This window comes from Biomphalaria glabrata, chromosome 15, assembly GCF_947242115.1.
Source record: "Biomphalaria glabrata chromosome 15, xgBioGlab47.1, whole genome shotgun sequence".
Taxonomy (NCBI): domain Eukaryota; kingdom Metazoa; phylum Mollusca; class Gastropoda; family Planorbidae; genus Biomphalaria; species Biomphalaria glabrata.
This window is the reverse complement of record NC_074725.1, coordinates 14,615,837-14,628,510: the sequence shown is the minus strand read 5'-3', so window position 1 is coordinate 14,628,510 and position 12,674 is coordinate 14,615,837. Positions and strand designations below refer to the sequence as shown.

At 37.9% G+C, this 12,674-nt stretch overlaps 1 protein-coding gene across 1 annotated transcript; it reads left to right on the top strand.

The window, feature by feature from the left end:
* Positions 1 to 687: 687 nt before the first annotated feature.
* Positions 688 to 10,383, top strand: LOC106055760 (heparan-sulfate 6-O-sulfotransferase 3-B-like). Its single transcript, XM_056013211.1, has 6 exons — positions 688 to 1,058; positions 2,923 to 3,077; positions 4,901 to 5,056; positions 5,981 to 6,175; positions 6,967 to 7,081; positions 7,994 to 10,383. Exons 1-6 carry the CDS (start codon positions 756 to 758, stop codon positions 8,327 to 8,329), a joined length of 1,260 nt encoding a protein of 419 aa, XP_055869186.1. The 5' UTR covers positions 688 to 755; the 3' UTR covers positions 8,330 to 10,383.
* The last annotated feature ends 2,291 nt before the right edge of the window (positions 10,384 to 12,674 follow it).

The window sequence follows — 12,674 nt, the reverse complement described above, 5'->3', positions numbered from 1 at the left end:
AAGATGACTTTATGGGTGTCCAAATAAACTTAAAGATGACTTTATGGGTGTCCAAATTAACTTAAAGATGACTTTATGGGTGTCCAAATAAACTTAAAGATGACTTTATGGGTGTCCAAATAAACTTAAAGATGACTTTATGGGTGTCCAAATAAACTTAAAGATGACTTTATGGGTGTCCAAATTAACTTAAAGATGACTTTATGGGTGTCTAAATTAACTTAAAGATGACCTTATGGGTGTCCAAATAAACTTAAAGATGACTTTATGGGTGTCCAAATAAACTTAAAGATGACTTTATGGGTGTCCAAATAAACTTAAAGATGACTTTATGGGTGTCCAAATAAACTTAAAGATGACTTTATGGGTGTCCTTAGCTACCACATTTGGAAATGAAAAATAAACGGAGGACAATGCAACAACTGATAGCTTTAGGTTGCCTCATGAACCTCCATTCATTCTTCGCCTTTGATGAATTTTTTTCTTCCCTCCTCCCAGCATTCCTCGCACACGAGCCATTAATTACATTATAAAGGTGGGGGGGGGGGATAGCATAAAAGTGACATCCATAAGTCATAAAATGTAATGAAGGACACTGATACCGCTTATGATCTAAGTTAATGTTTTTGAAAGTATTGATTAAGTTTTTTCACCGTCACGAGTCAGAACATAAAACTTGAAAACGTCGCCTGCGTTATCAATCGCTGGACGCGAGCAGCACAAGCCATGAAGAGACGTCGTCTCCTTGAGACACAATGATCGAGCCGGCCGGCGAGGCTATGGCCAAGCTGAAGTTCATCGTCCTGGCGGAGCTGGCTCTGCTCTTCTGTGTTCTAGTGTTTCTGTTCTACAGGACCAGATCCCAGGGGACGCTGTTAGAGGGTTACGAGGTCAGGTCGACAACAGGAGTCGGCGATAACCTGTGGAAAGCCGTGGGCGTTAACGTGGAGTCCAGGCGTTACATTGACGTCAGCGGCGGAGGCGAGATTCTGGACGATGTTCAGGCTTACCGCTCAAATCTTTTGATTCGAAATCAATTTGATGACGTCGATCTGAAGGTAAGAGAAACCAGTGACGTCATTCGGGGGGGGGGGGCTGTGAGGGGCGCGGAGTGCATCGGCTGACACCCATCGGTGGTGGGGGACACCAAAGGGAAAAGTGTCTTAAGCAACGATGAAACATACATTTTTTTTTAAATCTATTCCTCCTTTATGAAGCAGATAGTGGTTTATAGTTATCTCATCTCATTCCCTTTAACTTTTACATTGCTTCATTATTGAAGGGGGGTTTTGTCACTGAGATTTGCATAATGAAGTTCTTCTATTCACAGACCAGCTTATGATTTCTGTATTAAGACGGTGCGCAAAAAGCTCATGTATGTCTATTATTTATTGAAGAGAGCGAAACATTGGAGTCGAGTGCGAGAATTTCCACTGAAGCCGCGTCCAAAATAAAAAAAAGTCCATAAAAACCGCCTCTCTCTAAAGCCGTCAAAAGTAGTCTGATTACATTTCGCTAATCTTTCTAAAATCCTCGTCTTGTGTTTACTAGTCGCGTCGTTGTCTCTAAGTCCAAACTTTCCCTTTCAACGAAACAACTAGTTCCTAATGGTGCTATAACAATACTGCATTGGTCACCCATAAGAAACTGTCAAACAAAAATCACGTGCAAGTTAATGTATGTAGCTAGTCGTATTATGTTTCAACAAAGGAAGAATAAACCAACGGCACAATTTAACGAAAGTTTATTTTGAGAATGATGATCGGGGGCGGTGACATAATAAGCTCAACTCATTGATGGACACCAACCCTAGCAACGCCTGTGAGACAAACTTTTATCAATTATTTAAAATCTACATTTTTTGTTGTTGACAAGTACTTCAACTATATACACAAACAATTCGATTCGCCAATGATGTTATTGAAAGGTTTATCCTGTGGGAAGAGTTTGTAACTTAAAACAACTCTTAGAGTACATTTCGTCTGATAAAACAAACCAAAAAATTGAGTAAGCACCATTTTACTACAGACTATATCAAATATTGGTAGCTAGTGCTGTGTAACTTGGACCCGTGCACATGATTCAATAATTCAATAACTATAGAAATGGTTTAAGCGTAAACAACACAATCGCACAAGAAATTCAGACACACTTATTCTCCTTGGCATCGCCTTTTCATCAGGACACTTATCTAAAAAGGTTGTCATTCATGGGCCGAAGCAAAAACTCTAAATAGCGCAAACACATTGAAAGCATTTCAGATTAAAGTGCTGATCAAAGTCTCCAGATTTTTTTAAGAGCACGTCTTATTTTAATATTTACAAAACTGAGTCTTTATTTTTAAAATGTAAAAAGGGGGGGGGGGGTGAAGTTTTGGAAATGCACTTCACAAAAAAAAATATTAATTCCGGCAATATATAAATATGTGAATTTGGAGAATGAACGTGGATGTGGATATGAAAGTGAAGAAGGATATGAAAGTGGATGTGGATATGAAAGTGGATGTGGATATGAAAGTGAAGAAGGATATGAAAGTGAATGTGGATATGAAAGTGGATGTGTCAATGAAAGTAATGAAAGTGGAAGTTGATATAAAAGTGATGTGGAAAGTGGATGTGGATATGAAAGTGGATGTGGATATGAAAGTGGATGTGGATATGGGATGTGGATATGAAAGTGGATGTGGATATGAAAGTGGATGTTGATATGAAAGCGGATGCTTATGAAAATGTACATTTATTTGTAAAAGCATTTTAAAATGTTTACACTTTTTTTTTTCATCCTCTCTTTCCGTCTCAATGTTCTTTTTTTTACTCTTGTCTCTCCATTTCTCTCACTATTTCACTATTTTATTATTTCCTTATTTCACCACTTTATTCAATTAAAATTTTAACTTCCTCTTAACCCCCCCCCCCTTTGAAGGTAGAGCCCATCAAACTGAACATCAACAAATCGGATGTCATGGTGGTGCTACACATACAGAAAACTGGAGGCACAACGTTCGAAACCTACCTCGTCCGCCACACCAACGTGAAACCACCCTGTCATTGCACTAAAATGGTCTCTAACTATAAAAGGTAATGTATAGCAGCAAAATAGGGCAGCAAAGATTACGATTACTGAGGAAACTGTCCTCGTTTAATGTTAGCGAAAAGACCTTGGCTATGTTTTATCACGCTCACATCTGCAATATTTTAAGTTTCAATATCACTGCCTGGTATGGCAATCTGAGCATTAAAAATAAAAATAAACTTTATAGAATCCTAAATGCTGCAGGTAAAATCATTGGCAAAAAACAAACCCCATTTGGGCAGCTGTTTGAGACAAACATCTATAAAAAAAAAGCTAACAAGATCCTCGAAATAAAGAATCACCCTTTGTGTCAAGATTTTGTGATTTTACCATCACAAAAGAGATAAAAGACACCGATGGCAAAGACAAGACATGTGTAACGCTCAAATGGAAGAGATGTGTGATAGGCCTTTCCCTTGTAGTTGTTGATGGCTGCCTGACTTCGACAGATTATTCTGGAGCTGTCTGGGTTTCTTGTACGGGTGTATTCAATGTACTTAACTAACAAGTAACAAGACCTACACATGTAACAAGTAACAAGACCTACACATGTAACAAGTAACAAGACCTACACATGTAACAAGTAACAAGACCTACACATGTAACAAGTAACAAGATCTACACATGTAACAAGTAGAAAAGACTAAGTCCAAACCGTTATACAAACTCAGATGATGTTTAATATTAAAAAGGCCGCGATCGAGTCTATGTTTCTAATAAGACGTTATCCCTTGAAGTCCTAACACCAACTGGCTCTTTTAACATTAATAATCTATAACCTAAGTCGTGACGTCACTAAATGTCGTGTTCGAAGTCTGTCAACTATGGCGCGTCTCTATACAAACTAATAATACCAACTAAGTGTCTCACAGATGCAAGGTGGTTTGGGTCTGATTCAGCGGCTAAATATTACATTATCACTGAGCACACTACTTCGCGCTTTGCACGCGGCGATCTGAAAACTACACACTCATCCGATGTGATTCACTCGCACAGCAGGACAGGTTTAAATTACTCATTAAACTAGTGGACAAAATAAGTTAATAAGTGACTCAGAGGCTAACAGGTAAGAAAAATACTTAAGATATGTTTAATCTTGCAAGTATGACGTAATATAATGTGTGAAAAGCTAGCGAGTGCGTTAGAAGATATTACAAGTTTCAGAAGGTAAGCAAGTGTATAAGAAGGTAGCAACTGTGTTGGAAGGTAGCAAGACTCTCAGAAACTAGAAAGTGTATAAGAAGGTAGCAACTGTGTTGGAAGGTAGCAAGAGTTTCAGAAGGTAGCAAGTGTGTGAGAAAGTAGCAATAGAAGATAGCTAGAGTTTCAGAAGTGTGTAAGAAAGTAGCAATAGTGTAAGAAAGTAGCAAGTGTGACAAAGACTTGAGTGTCATAAGCTAGCATGTACGTAGAAAAAAAAGCTATCAAGTGTCATTCAGTTTGCACACCATTAATTACAATCAAAACAAACTGTTGCTCCCGCCAGCCTACTTCATTTACATTTCACAGAATCTAGAGTTGACGAAAATGGCTACATTTGAAGTCCACATTACAACCCAGTTCCTCCAAACCTTCTCCTGATTCTCAGTAAAGTGCATGAACACAAGATCTGAACAAATAAAATAACATTAAGTTCAGGTCTTAGTTCTATCGTTCTGCAACTTAAAACAATCACCTTAAGAATGAAACATGTCGGCAGTAGCATTGTAAGATGGAGATTGTTTCCTTGCATCTGTGAGACACTTAGTTGGTATTATTAGTTTGTATAGAGACGCGCCATAGTCCAGACGTAGTATTGTAGACATCTGTTTTTTGGGTCTTATTTCAGAGATGTTTGCACCTGTCTTAACGACAAAGGCCAGGACTGGATGATCAACAGACACGCCACAGGCTGGGTATGTGGTGTCCACGCAGACTTCACAGAGCTGACCGACTGTGTCGACACTTGGTTTAACAGCCAGGACAATGAGCACCGGGAAAGAAGGTTTGTGGGTTTAATTGATTTTCTCTGGGGATTTATAAGACGTAGCATTTTCTTGGCATTCCGCCCTCCTCAATTTCTTAAATAACAATGCATTTAAAAAGCATTTTTGGTGGCAGGGCAGTAGAGCGCTAAGCTCATGATCTGCAAGATGTTTTTTTTTCTTTTGCAAAAATCCTTATGAATACTTGAATTTGATTATTGAAACTTACACTGGAAGTAGAATTCAACCAGTTTTATGGGAGGTAGTCACCAATAATATTGTCTTTGAAATATTTCTGTGCAGGCAGGCTATCCCAGTTTGAGTTGAGTTGGCCTCCTTTAGTCGTAGAACGAGTATAAATCATCTCGAACACTTTTTCATGTGACTGTGGAGCCTATTTTGGAGTGACACTCCCGTCCACAAATATCGTAGGTTAAGGGCTTTTGCTTATGTGGTAGAGCAGCCGACCATTTTTCGTATGGCACGCTTTTCTTCCAGAGCAGAGGCCCATGTTTTCTCGCTGTCCATAGCTTTCTTGGTCACTGTCTCTCTCCAACTAGTGCGTTCTAGGGCTATGTCTTCCCAATGGTCTGTATCAATGTTCACTGTTTTTAGATCCCGTTTTATTACATCCAAGTAACGTAATGGGGGGGGGGGGGGGGCGACCAATTTCTCTTGAGCCAGACTCATCTCAGTTTGTGGCACAAATAACCGAACAAAATGGTAAAATAGCTAAGGGCAGTTAATTAACTAAAAGACGACTATGACTAAAAACACATATAAATGAACACATAAATATAAATAAACACATCGACCATATAAGAGTTATGGTCTACTTTGTAGAATATCTTATTATAATTTGACTCAATCCGAAGTACTACAGAAATGTCTACAGGTTTTTGTCCTAAAATCTATTATAATTGTTACTGATTCTTGTTTTGCAGATACCATTACGTCACACTGATTCGTGACCCAGTGATACGGTTTATCAGCGAATGGCTTCACGTTAGGAGGGGAGCAACATGGAAAGAGTGCCGCCTTCACTGCGACGGCAGAGACGCCTCATTGGCAGAGGTCCCTTTTTGTTTCGATCACGGAACTTGGGCTGGAGTCTCGTTCGAGGAATTCATCAATTGCTCGTTGGTGCTATTTTATTTGATTCATTTTCTAGTTTCTATTAACATATTTCCAACATTGCTACGGGGAGGAATCTTTGACTAGGTTTCAAGATTCCATTATATTTATGCTCTTAACACACTTGAAGTCCCTTCTTAGTCACTCTGGGTTACATCTCAAAGATTCTGCAGTACATAAGGTGTTTCCTTGTACTAACTCCATTGTGCGTTTATTCCAAGGTAACTGAACCACCTTTCATACAAAGCAATATGAGAACTCTTTGGTATCCAATTATTACTTACTACAATAAAGTTGTATAAAGCATGCACACATGGATAGTTGTAAAACTTTAATTTTTTTTTCAGACTACTGATGAATAGAAATATTTTTTCTAGAAATTTATATTATTAATAAAATACTTTTAATTACCGTTTAAAACTTTGCCTAAAGCAGCTGTAGTCATTCTTTAGAATGCAGGATTTCGTAACTTGTTATTGGATATCTAGGTTAGAATGTCGCAATAAAGGGAACTAATGCCAACATTCATTCATAATTTTCTCTACTGAATTACTTCCCTTTTATAGAACATCTTCAGTTTTCTTTACAGTTTATGTGTGTATATGTATTACTGTTGTAACTGATCCTTTTCAATTTTTCATTTTGTGTGGGGATGGAAGGGATAGCTATTTATATTTCTCTCTCCCTCTCCCTCTCTCCCTCTTCCTCTCTCTCTCTCTCTCTTTCTCTCTCTCTCTAAGAACAACATCAAAGTATATTTCAATACATTAGTAATAAAGCAACATTTCTAATCTAGAAGTAACATGGCGTTCAACCGGCAGACGAGGATGTTAGCCAATCTAAGTCTCTCTGACTGCTACAGACTCAACTCAACAAAAACCCAGAAAGAACGTGATGAGATTATGTTGCAGGTGAATACTGTTATTATCGATGTTGTCTACAACGCTCTTATCAACTCGGATCAAGTTGATACTTTGAACATTTATTGTACCCAACAAAACATTAATCAATTTAAAAGAATAGCCAATTAATCAATTACTTATTGATAATTAATTATTTTGTTTTGTATCAAATAAGGGAAATAACTTGTACATTATTGATAGATATAGTTTAAGGGCGAAGTTCTTCCACTTAAGATAAGTTTGTTTTTTTTTAAATAGATTTTTTGAAAAAAATATGCTTGTTTTTTCATTAATATTATTATTTCGGTCCTAGTTTTTTTTTTCTCTGGATACATACCTGATTGTACGATCTAGTGAAAATAAATTAACGCACTCAAGATGACAATGTTTTGAACATTGTACTCTAACTTTTCCCTATGTTTCCCTAATGCCATTCCACTGTTTTTGTTGTGGTCTTGTAAGCACCATCGCAATTCATGGCCATGTTAAGGCATTTGGATATGCCCTAGATTGTTTACTTTTGAATCCAATATTGTTTAAAAACCCAGTCTTTTATTTCACCTTTTTCATTTTTTTGAAGTTAATAGAAAATATCAATAGTTTAACAACACATAATCAAATAGTAATAATAAAAATAATATAACAATATACTCCATTGTTATATCAACCGAGGGGATAATGGCAACTGACCTCACAGATGCCTTCAAGGCCCTTAACATTCCTAAGAAGATTCTCGTTGCCTGCAAGAGGGAGGTACAGCTGTAGTCCTGCCAGTGGATTACAATGAGTTTTGTTTCTCTTTAGCGAAACTCGACCCTGGCAGTTTCGTAGAACTAGTACTCGTTTATTTTTAACATAATTGTCATAATGTTAATCATAATAACAGAAAGATATCATCTCTTTTTCTTTTATTCTTTCAAGAGTGCCAAACAAAATCTGATGAAATCTTTCAAGTTCTTCTCGCCTCTGGAATACATTGAGGAAGGACAACTCCTGTTTGAGCAAACGTTCCTGGGTTTCTCCTTCACCAGGAAGATGACGTGCAAGAAGTATTCAGCAGCCACCAACTACGCTGTGCTGTCAGAGAAACACTGGGACCTGGTTGTGGAGAGGAACCTCCTGGACATCAGGCTCTACCAGTTTGCTAAAGATTTGTTTCTTCAGAGACTTGCCAGGATGAACATACCAGTGCAGCCCAGGAACCACGAGTCCAAAATTGTCCCAGCTGGCCTGAAATACTCCGTTGTTACATTGTAATCTTTTTTTAATTTTACGTTTCACACACAGGGTGCAAATGAAGTTCTCTGTGGTCGATAAGAACACAAAATGCAAATTGACTCATAGAGCTAGCCCATCTATCTCATTATGTTTGGTCTTCATAAGGCTAATCCATCTGTCTCATTAAGTTTGGTCTTCATAGAGCTCATCGAACTGTCTCATTAAGTTTGGTCTTCAAAGAGCTCATCGAACTGTCTCATTAAGTTTGGTCTTCAAAGAGCTCATCGAACTGTCTCATTAAGTTTGGTCTTCAAAGAGCTCGTCGAACTGTCTCATTAAGTTTGGTCTTCAAAGAGCTCGTCGAACTAGCTCATTAAGTTTGGTCTTCAAAGAGCTCGTCGAACTGTCTCATTAAGTTTGGTCTTCAAAGAGCTCGTCGAACTGTCTCTTTAAGTTTGGTCTTCAAAGAGCTCGTCGAACTGTCTCTTTAAGTTTGGTCTTCAAAGAGCTCGTCGAACTGTCTCATTAAGTTTGGTCTTCAAAGAGCTCTTCGAACTGTCTCTTTAAGTTTGGTCTTCAAAGAGCTCGTCGAACTGTCTCATTAAGTTTGGTCTTCAAAGAGCTCGTCGAACTGTCTCATTAAGTTCTATACAACCAGGCTTGACTTAACATTTTAACGCAAATTGACTCATAGAGCTAGCCCATCTATCTCATTATGTTTGGTCTTCATAAGGCTAATCCATCTGTCTCATTAAGTTTGGTCTTCAAAGAGCTCATCGAACTGTCTCATTAAGTTTGGTCTTCAAAGAGCTCATCGAACTGTCTCATTAAGTTTGGTCTTCAAAGAGCTCGTCGAACTGTCTCTTTAAGTTTGGTCTTCAAAGAGCTCGTCGAACTAGCTCATTAAGTTTGGTCTTCAAAGAGCTCGTCGAACTGTCTCATTAAGTTTGGTCTTCAAAGAGCTCGTCGAACTGTCTCATTAAGTTTGGTCTTCAAAGAGCTCGTCGAACTGTCTCTTTAAGTTTGGTCTTCAAAGAGCTTGTCGAACTGTCTCATTAAGTTTGGTCTTCAAAGAGCTCGTCGAACTGTCTCTTTAAGTTTGGTCTTCAAAGAGCTCGTCGAACTGTCTCTTTAAGTTTGGTCTTCAAAGAGCTCGTCGAACTGTCTCATTAAGTTTGGTCTTCAAAGAGCTCGTCGAACTGTCTCTTTAAGTTTGGTCTTCAAAGAGCTCGTCGAACTGTCTCATTAAGTTTGGTCTTCAAAGAGCTCGTGGAACTGTCTCATTAAGTTCTATACAACCAGGCTTGACTTAACATTTTAACGCATCATGCCGACCTTAGCGCATAATTCTATTGATCTATCTTCCTCTACTGAGCTCTACTGACCTTTTCTTGTATAGACCTCATTGACCTTTCCTATATCAATATTATCAACCTCAACTACCCCGGTCACTGCATTAAGGCGATGGACATATAAAGTACATTATGAATTATATATGATTATATATATATGTATATGTATTTATATACACTAAAACCGTATGATGTATTAACGAAGAATCCCATTGTCTGGTTTGTTTCGTTTTATTATTAAATTGTTAAGTTTTTCATTAGATATTTTTTTTTCGGGGTTTCAAGGACAAAGGCATTTAGTTCTGTTGTATCGTATCATGTTGAGATCGCAATAGGATTTCCTGTAACATTCTTAAGTCAAATCAGATTTTTAAGCGATATAACTCTGATGAACGAAACCAGATTTAAAATAAATGTGGTCGTCCAAGGACTTGGTTTGCATCGAGAATGTCAACGAATGACGCCATGGCCCATCTCAATAACTCACAAGCTTGAACATTTTAAATTTACTTTTATTTAGAATTCATTTTCACATCTTTGTTGCTGTTAATGTTTTATTTTCACTTTGTTTAATGTACTTTGAACATTTCTGTAGTAGGCTCTTATTTAAACTTATAGTCCACTGCGTCCTCCAGAACAAGGGGAAAGTATAGCGACTACCATCTCCAGTCTTAGTAATGTAATAAAGTTACGCTGTTTGTTTGTTTTTTACAAAGTTAATATAAACTCACTCTATCTGTTTGTTTGTCTGATGGAATCATCTAACACGTTATTTCTCCCACTTCCCATTCTCGGATCAAGTTGAGATTTTGCACTATTGTTCACTGTTGAGGACAACACAGGAAAAAAAATCAATAAAAAATTGACCTATTAATTCAATAATTTTATTTTATATAGAAAATATACTAAGTTAAGGATTGATAAGTCTCGTGTAGGGAATTAGGTCGTTCTAAAAAGAAAAATAATTGAAAAACTGAAATTAAAAATAATAAGCTAAAAAACCTTGTATTTCTGGCGCCAGCTCTGATGAGTACCTAGTATTAGTTGGGGAAAAGTAGAGGTGGTTGGTCGTTGTGCTGGCCACATGACGCCCTCGTTAACCGTACCTCACAGAAACAGATGATCTTTACATCATCTGCCGTCAAGACCGAATGGTCTGAAAGGGGAACTTTACTTGAAAAAGGATCTGCGTTTCCGCCTGTCCAGCTATTCCTTGTCCCCGCAGCTAGCAGAAGTTTTATGGTTTTTAGGCTTGTCTGTTAGGTTACAATAAATGCATTTTGTGTTGGGACCACTGGGGGGAGGGCAGTAATAGCAAAATAAAGGGTAGGGCCAAGTGAGAAATGAGAATTTTTAAAATCACAAGTGTTACAAAGGGCCTACATATTAGGCAATATTCACAATATTTTTTACCTAAAAAAACTTAATACAAATTTATTGATGCACGATATGCGCGCCTCAGTGTGGTGGAAATCAATGTCTATTCATTCATATATATTTAAAAGTAATACCATGTTGTACATGGGCGTACCCGGGCCCCCCTCCCCCCGAAATGAAATCCCCCCCCGGGGGGTCGGAGTTAAGTGACTGATATTTTGCTTTAATATTGTTTATTTAATGTGAAATTTTAATACTAAACCATCCCTTGCCATAGCACAGCCAAGGGGATTTTGAGTTTGAAACCCCTACCAAGGGGTTTTGAGTTTGAAACCCCATACCAGGCGGTTTTCAGTTTAAAACCCCCTACCAGGGGTTTTGAGTTTAAAACCCCTTTCCAGGGGTTTTGAGTTTAAAACCCCCTATCAGAGGTTTTGAGTTTGAAACCCCCTACAAGGGGGTTTTGCATTTAAATCCCCCTCTTCTATAAAACAAAATGCAAACGACAATCCCAGAATTCCAAGAGCACACCTAAGAAAGATTTTGATTTTAAACCCCCTCTCCAAAATTTACGATAAACCCCTCTTCAAAATACAAAAGCAAATTAAACACTCAAAATAGTATGAGCGTAGCCAAAGGGGTTTTGAGTTTAAACCCCTCTTTAGCTGGGTTTGAAGCTAAAAATACCTCATCAATATAAAAAAAAAGCAAATTACGCACTCAAAATGCTATGAGCATAGCCAAAGGGGTTTTTTAGTTTACACCCCCGGCCAGCGGGGTTTGAAGCTAAAAAAGAAATCTTCAAAATATAAAAAAATCAAATTTCGCAATCAAAATGCTATGAGCGTAGCCAAGCTTATTGGGTGTTTTGAGTTTAAATTTCCCTTCAGAGGTTTTGATGCTAAAAAAATACCTCTTCAATATAAAAAAAAAAAGCAAATTACACACTAAAATTCTTTGAGCGTAGCCAAGCCAATGGGGGGTTTTGAGTTTCAACCCCTCTCCTCCAGGTGGCTTTTGTAAAAGTTTAAAACCCCTCAAGATAGTTTTGAGTTTAAAATCCCCCTACAGAGCGTTTTAAGGTTGAAAGCCTCTCTCTTCAATATTATTTCTAAAGCAAATTACAGTCACCAAATTCTATGACCGTAGCTAAACGTGGTTTTGAATGTAAAAAAAACAACTCCAGATATATTTTAGTTTAAAACCCCCAACATATGATTTTGACGATAAAACTTCCCTTTTCGATATAACAGCTAAAGCAAAATAGTCACCTAATTTTAAAATCGTAATCAAGAGAAGTTACACGTCTACCAGTGGCTGGGCTCCATTAATAAAGTGCAATGAAATTAAAAAGCACTGAATGTGGCTCTAAAAAGATATCTAAGACGGATTTTATGAGTCAGTTATAGAGATAGGGTCTAAATCAAGGAAATACTATGCCGAAATGGGAGTCGAACCCTTAGTAAGACAGAGCGTCGCATGAGGTTTGCGGGACATGTTCTCCGACAAAATGAATTACACATAATAAAAGTTGCGATGACATCCTAGTACAACTTGGCGCCACACTTTCATGAAGGTCCTGAGAGCAGGTGGGAAGAGGCTTCGGACATTGCCAGATTTTTGTGGAAACAGCTTGCCAGCGAATGCGCCGAACG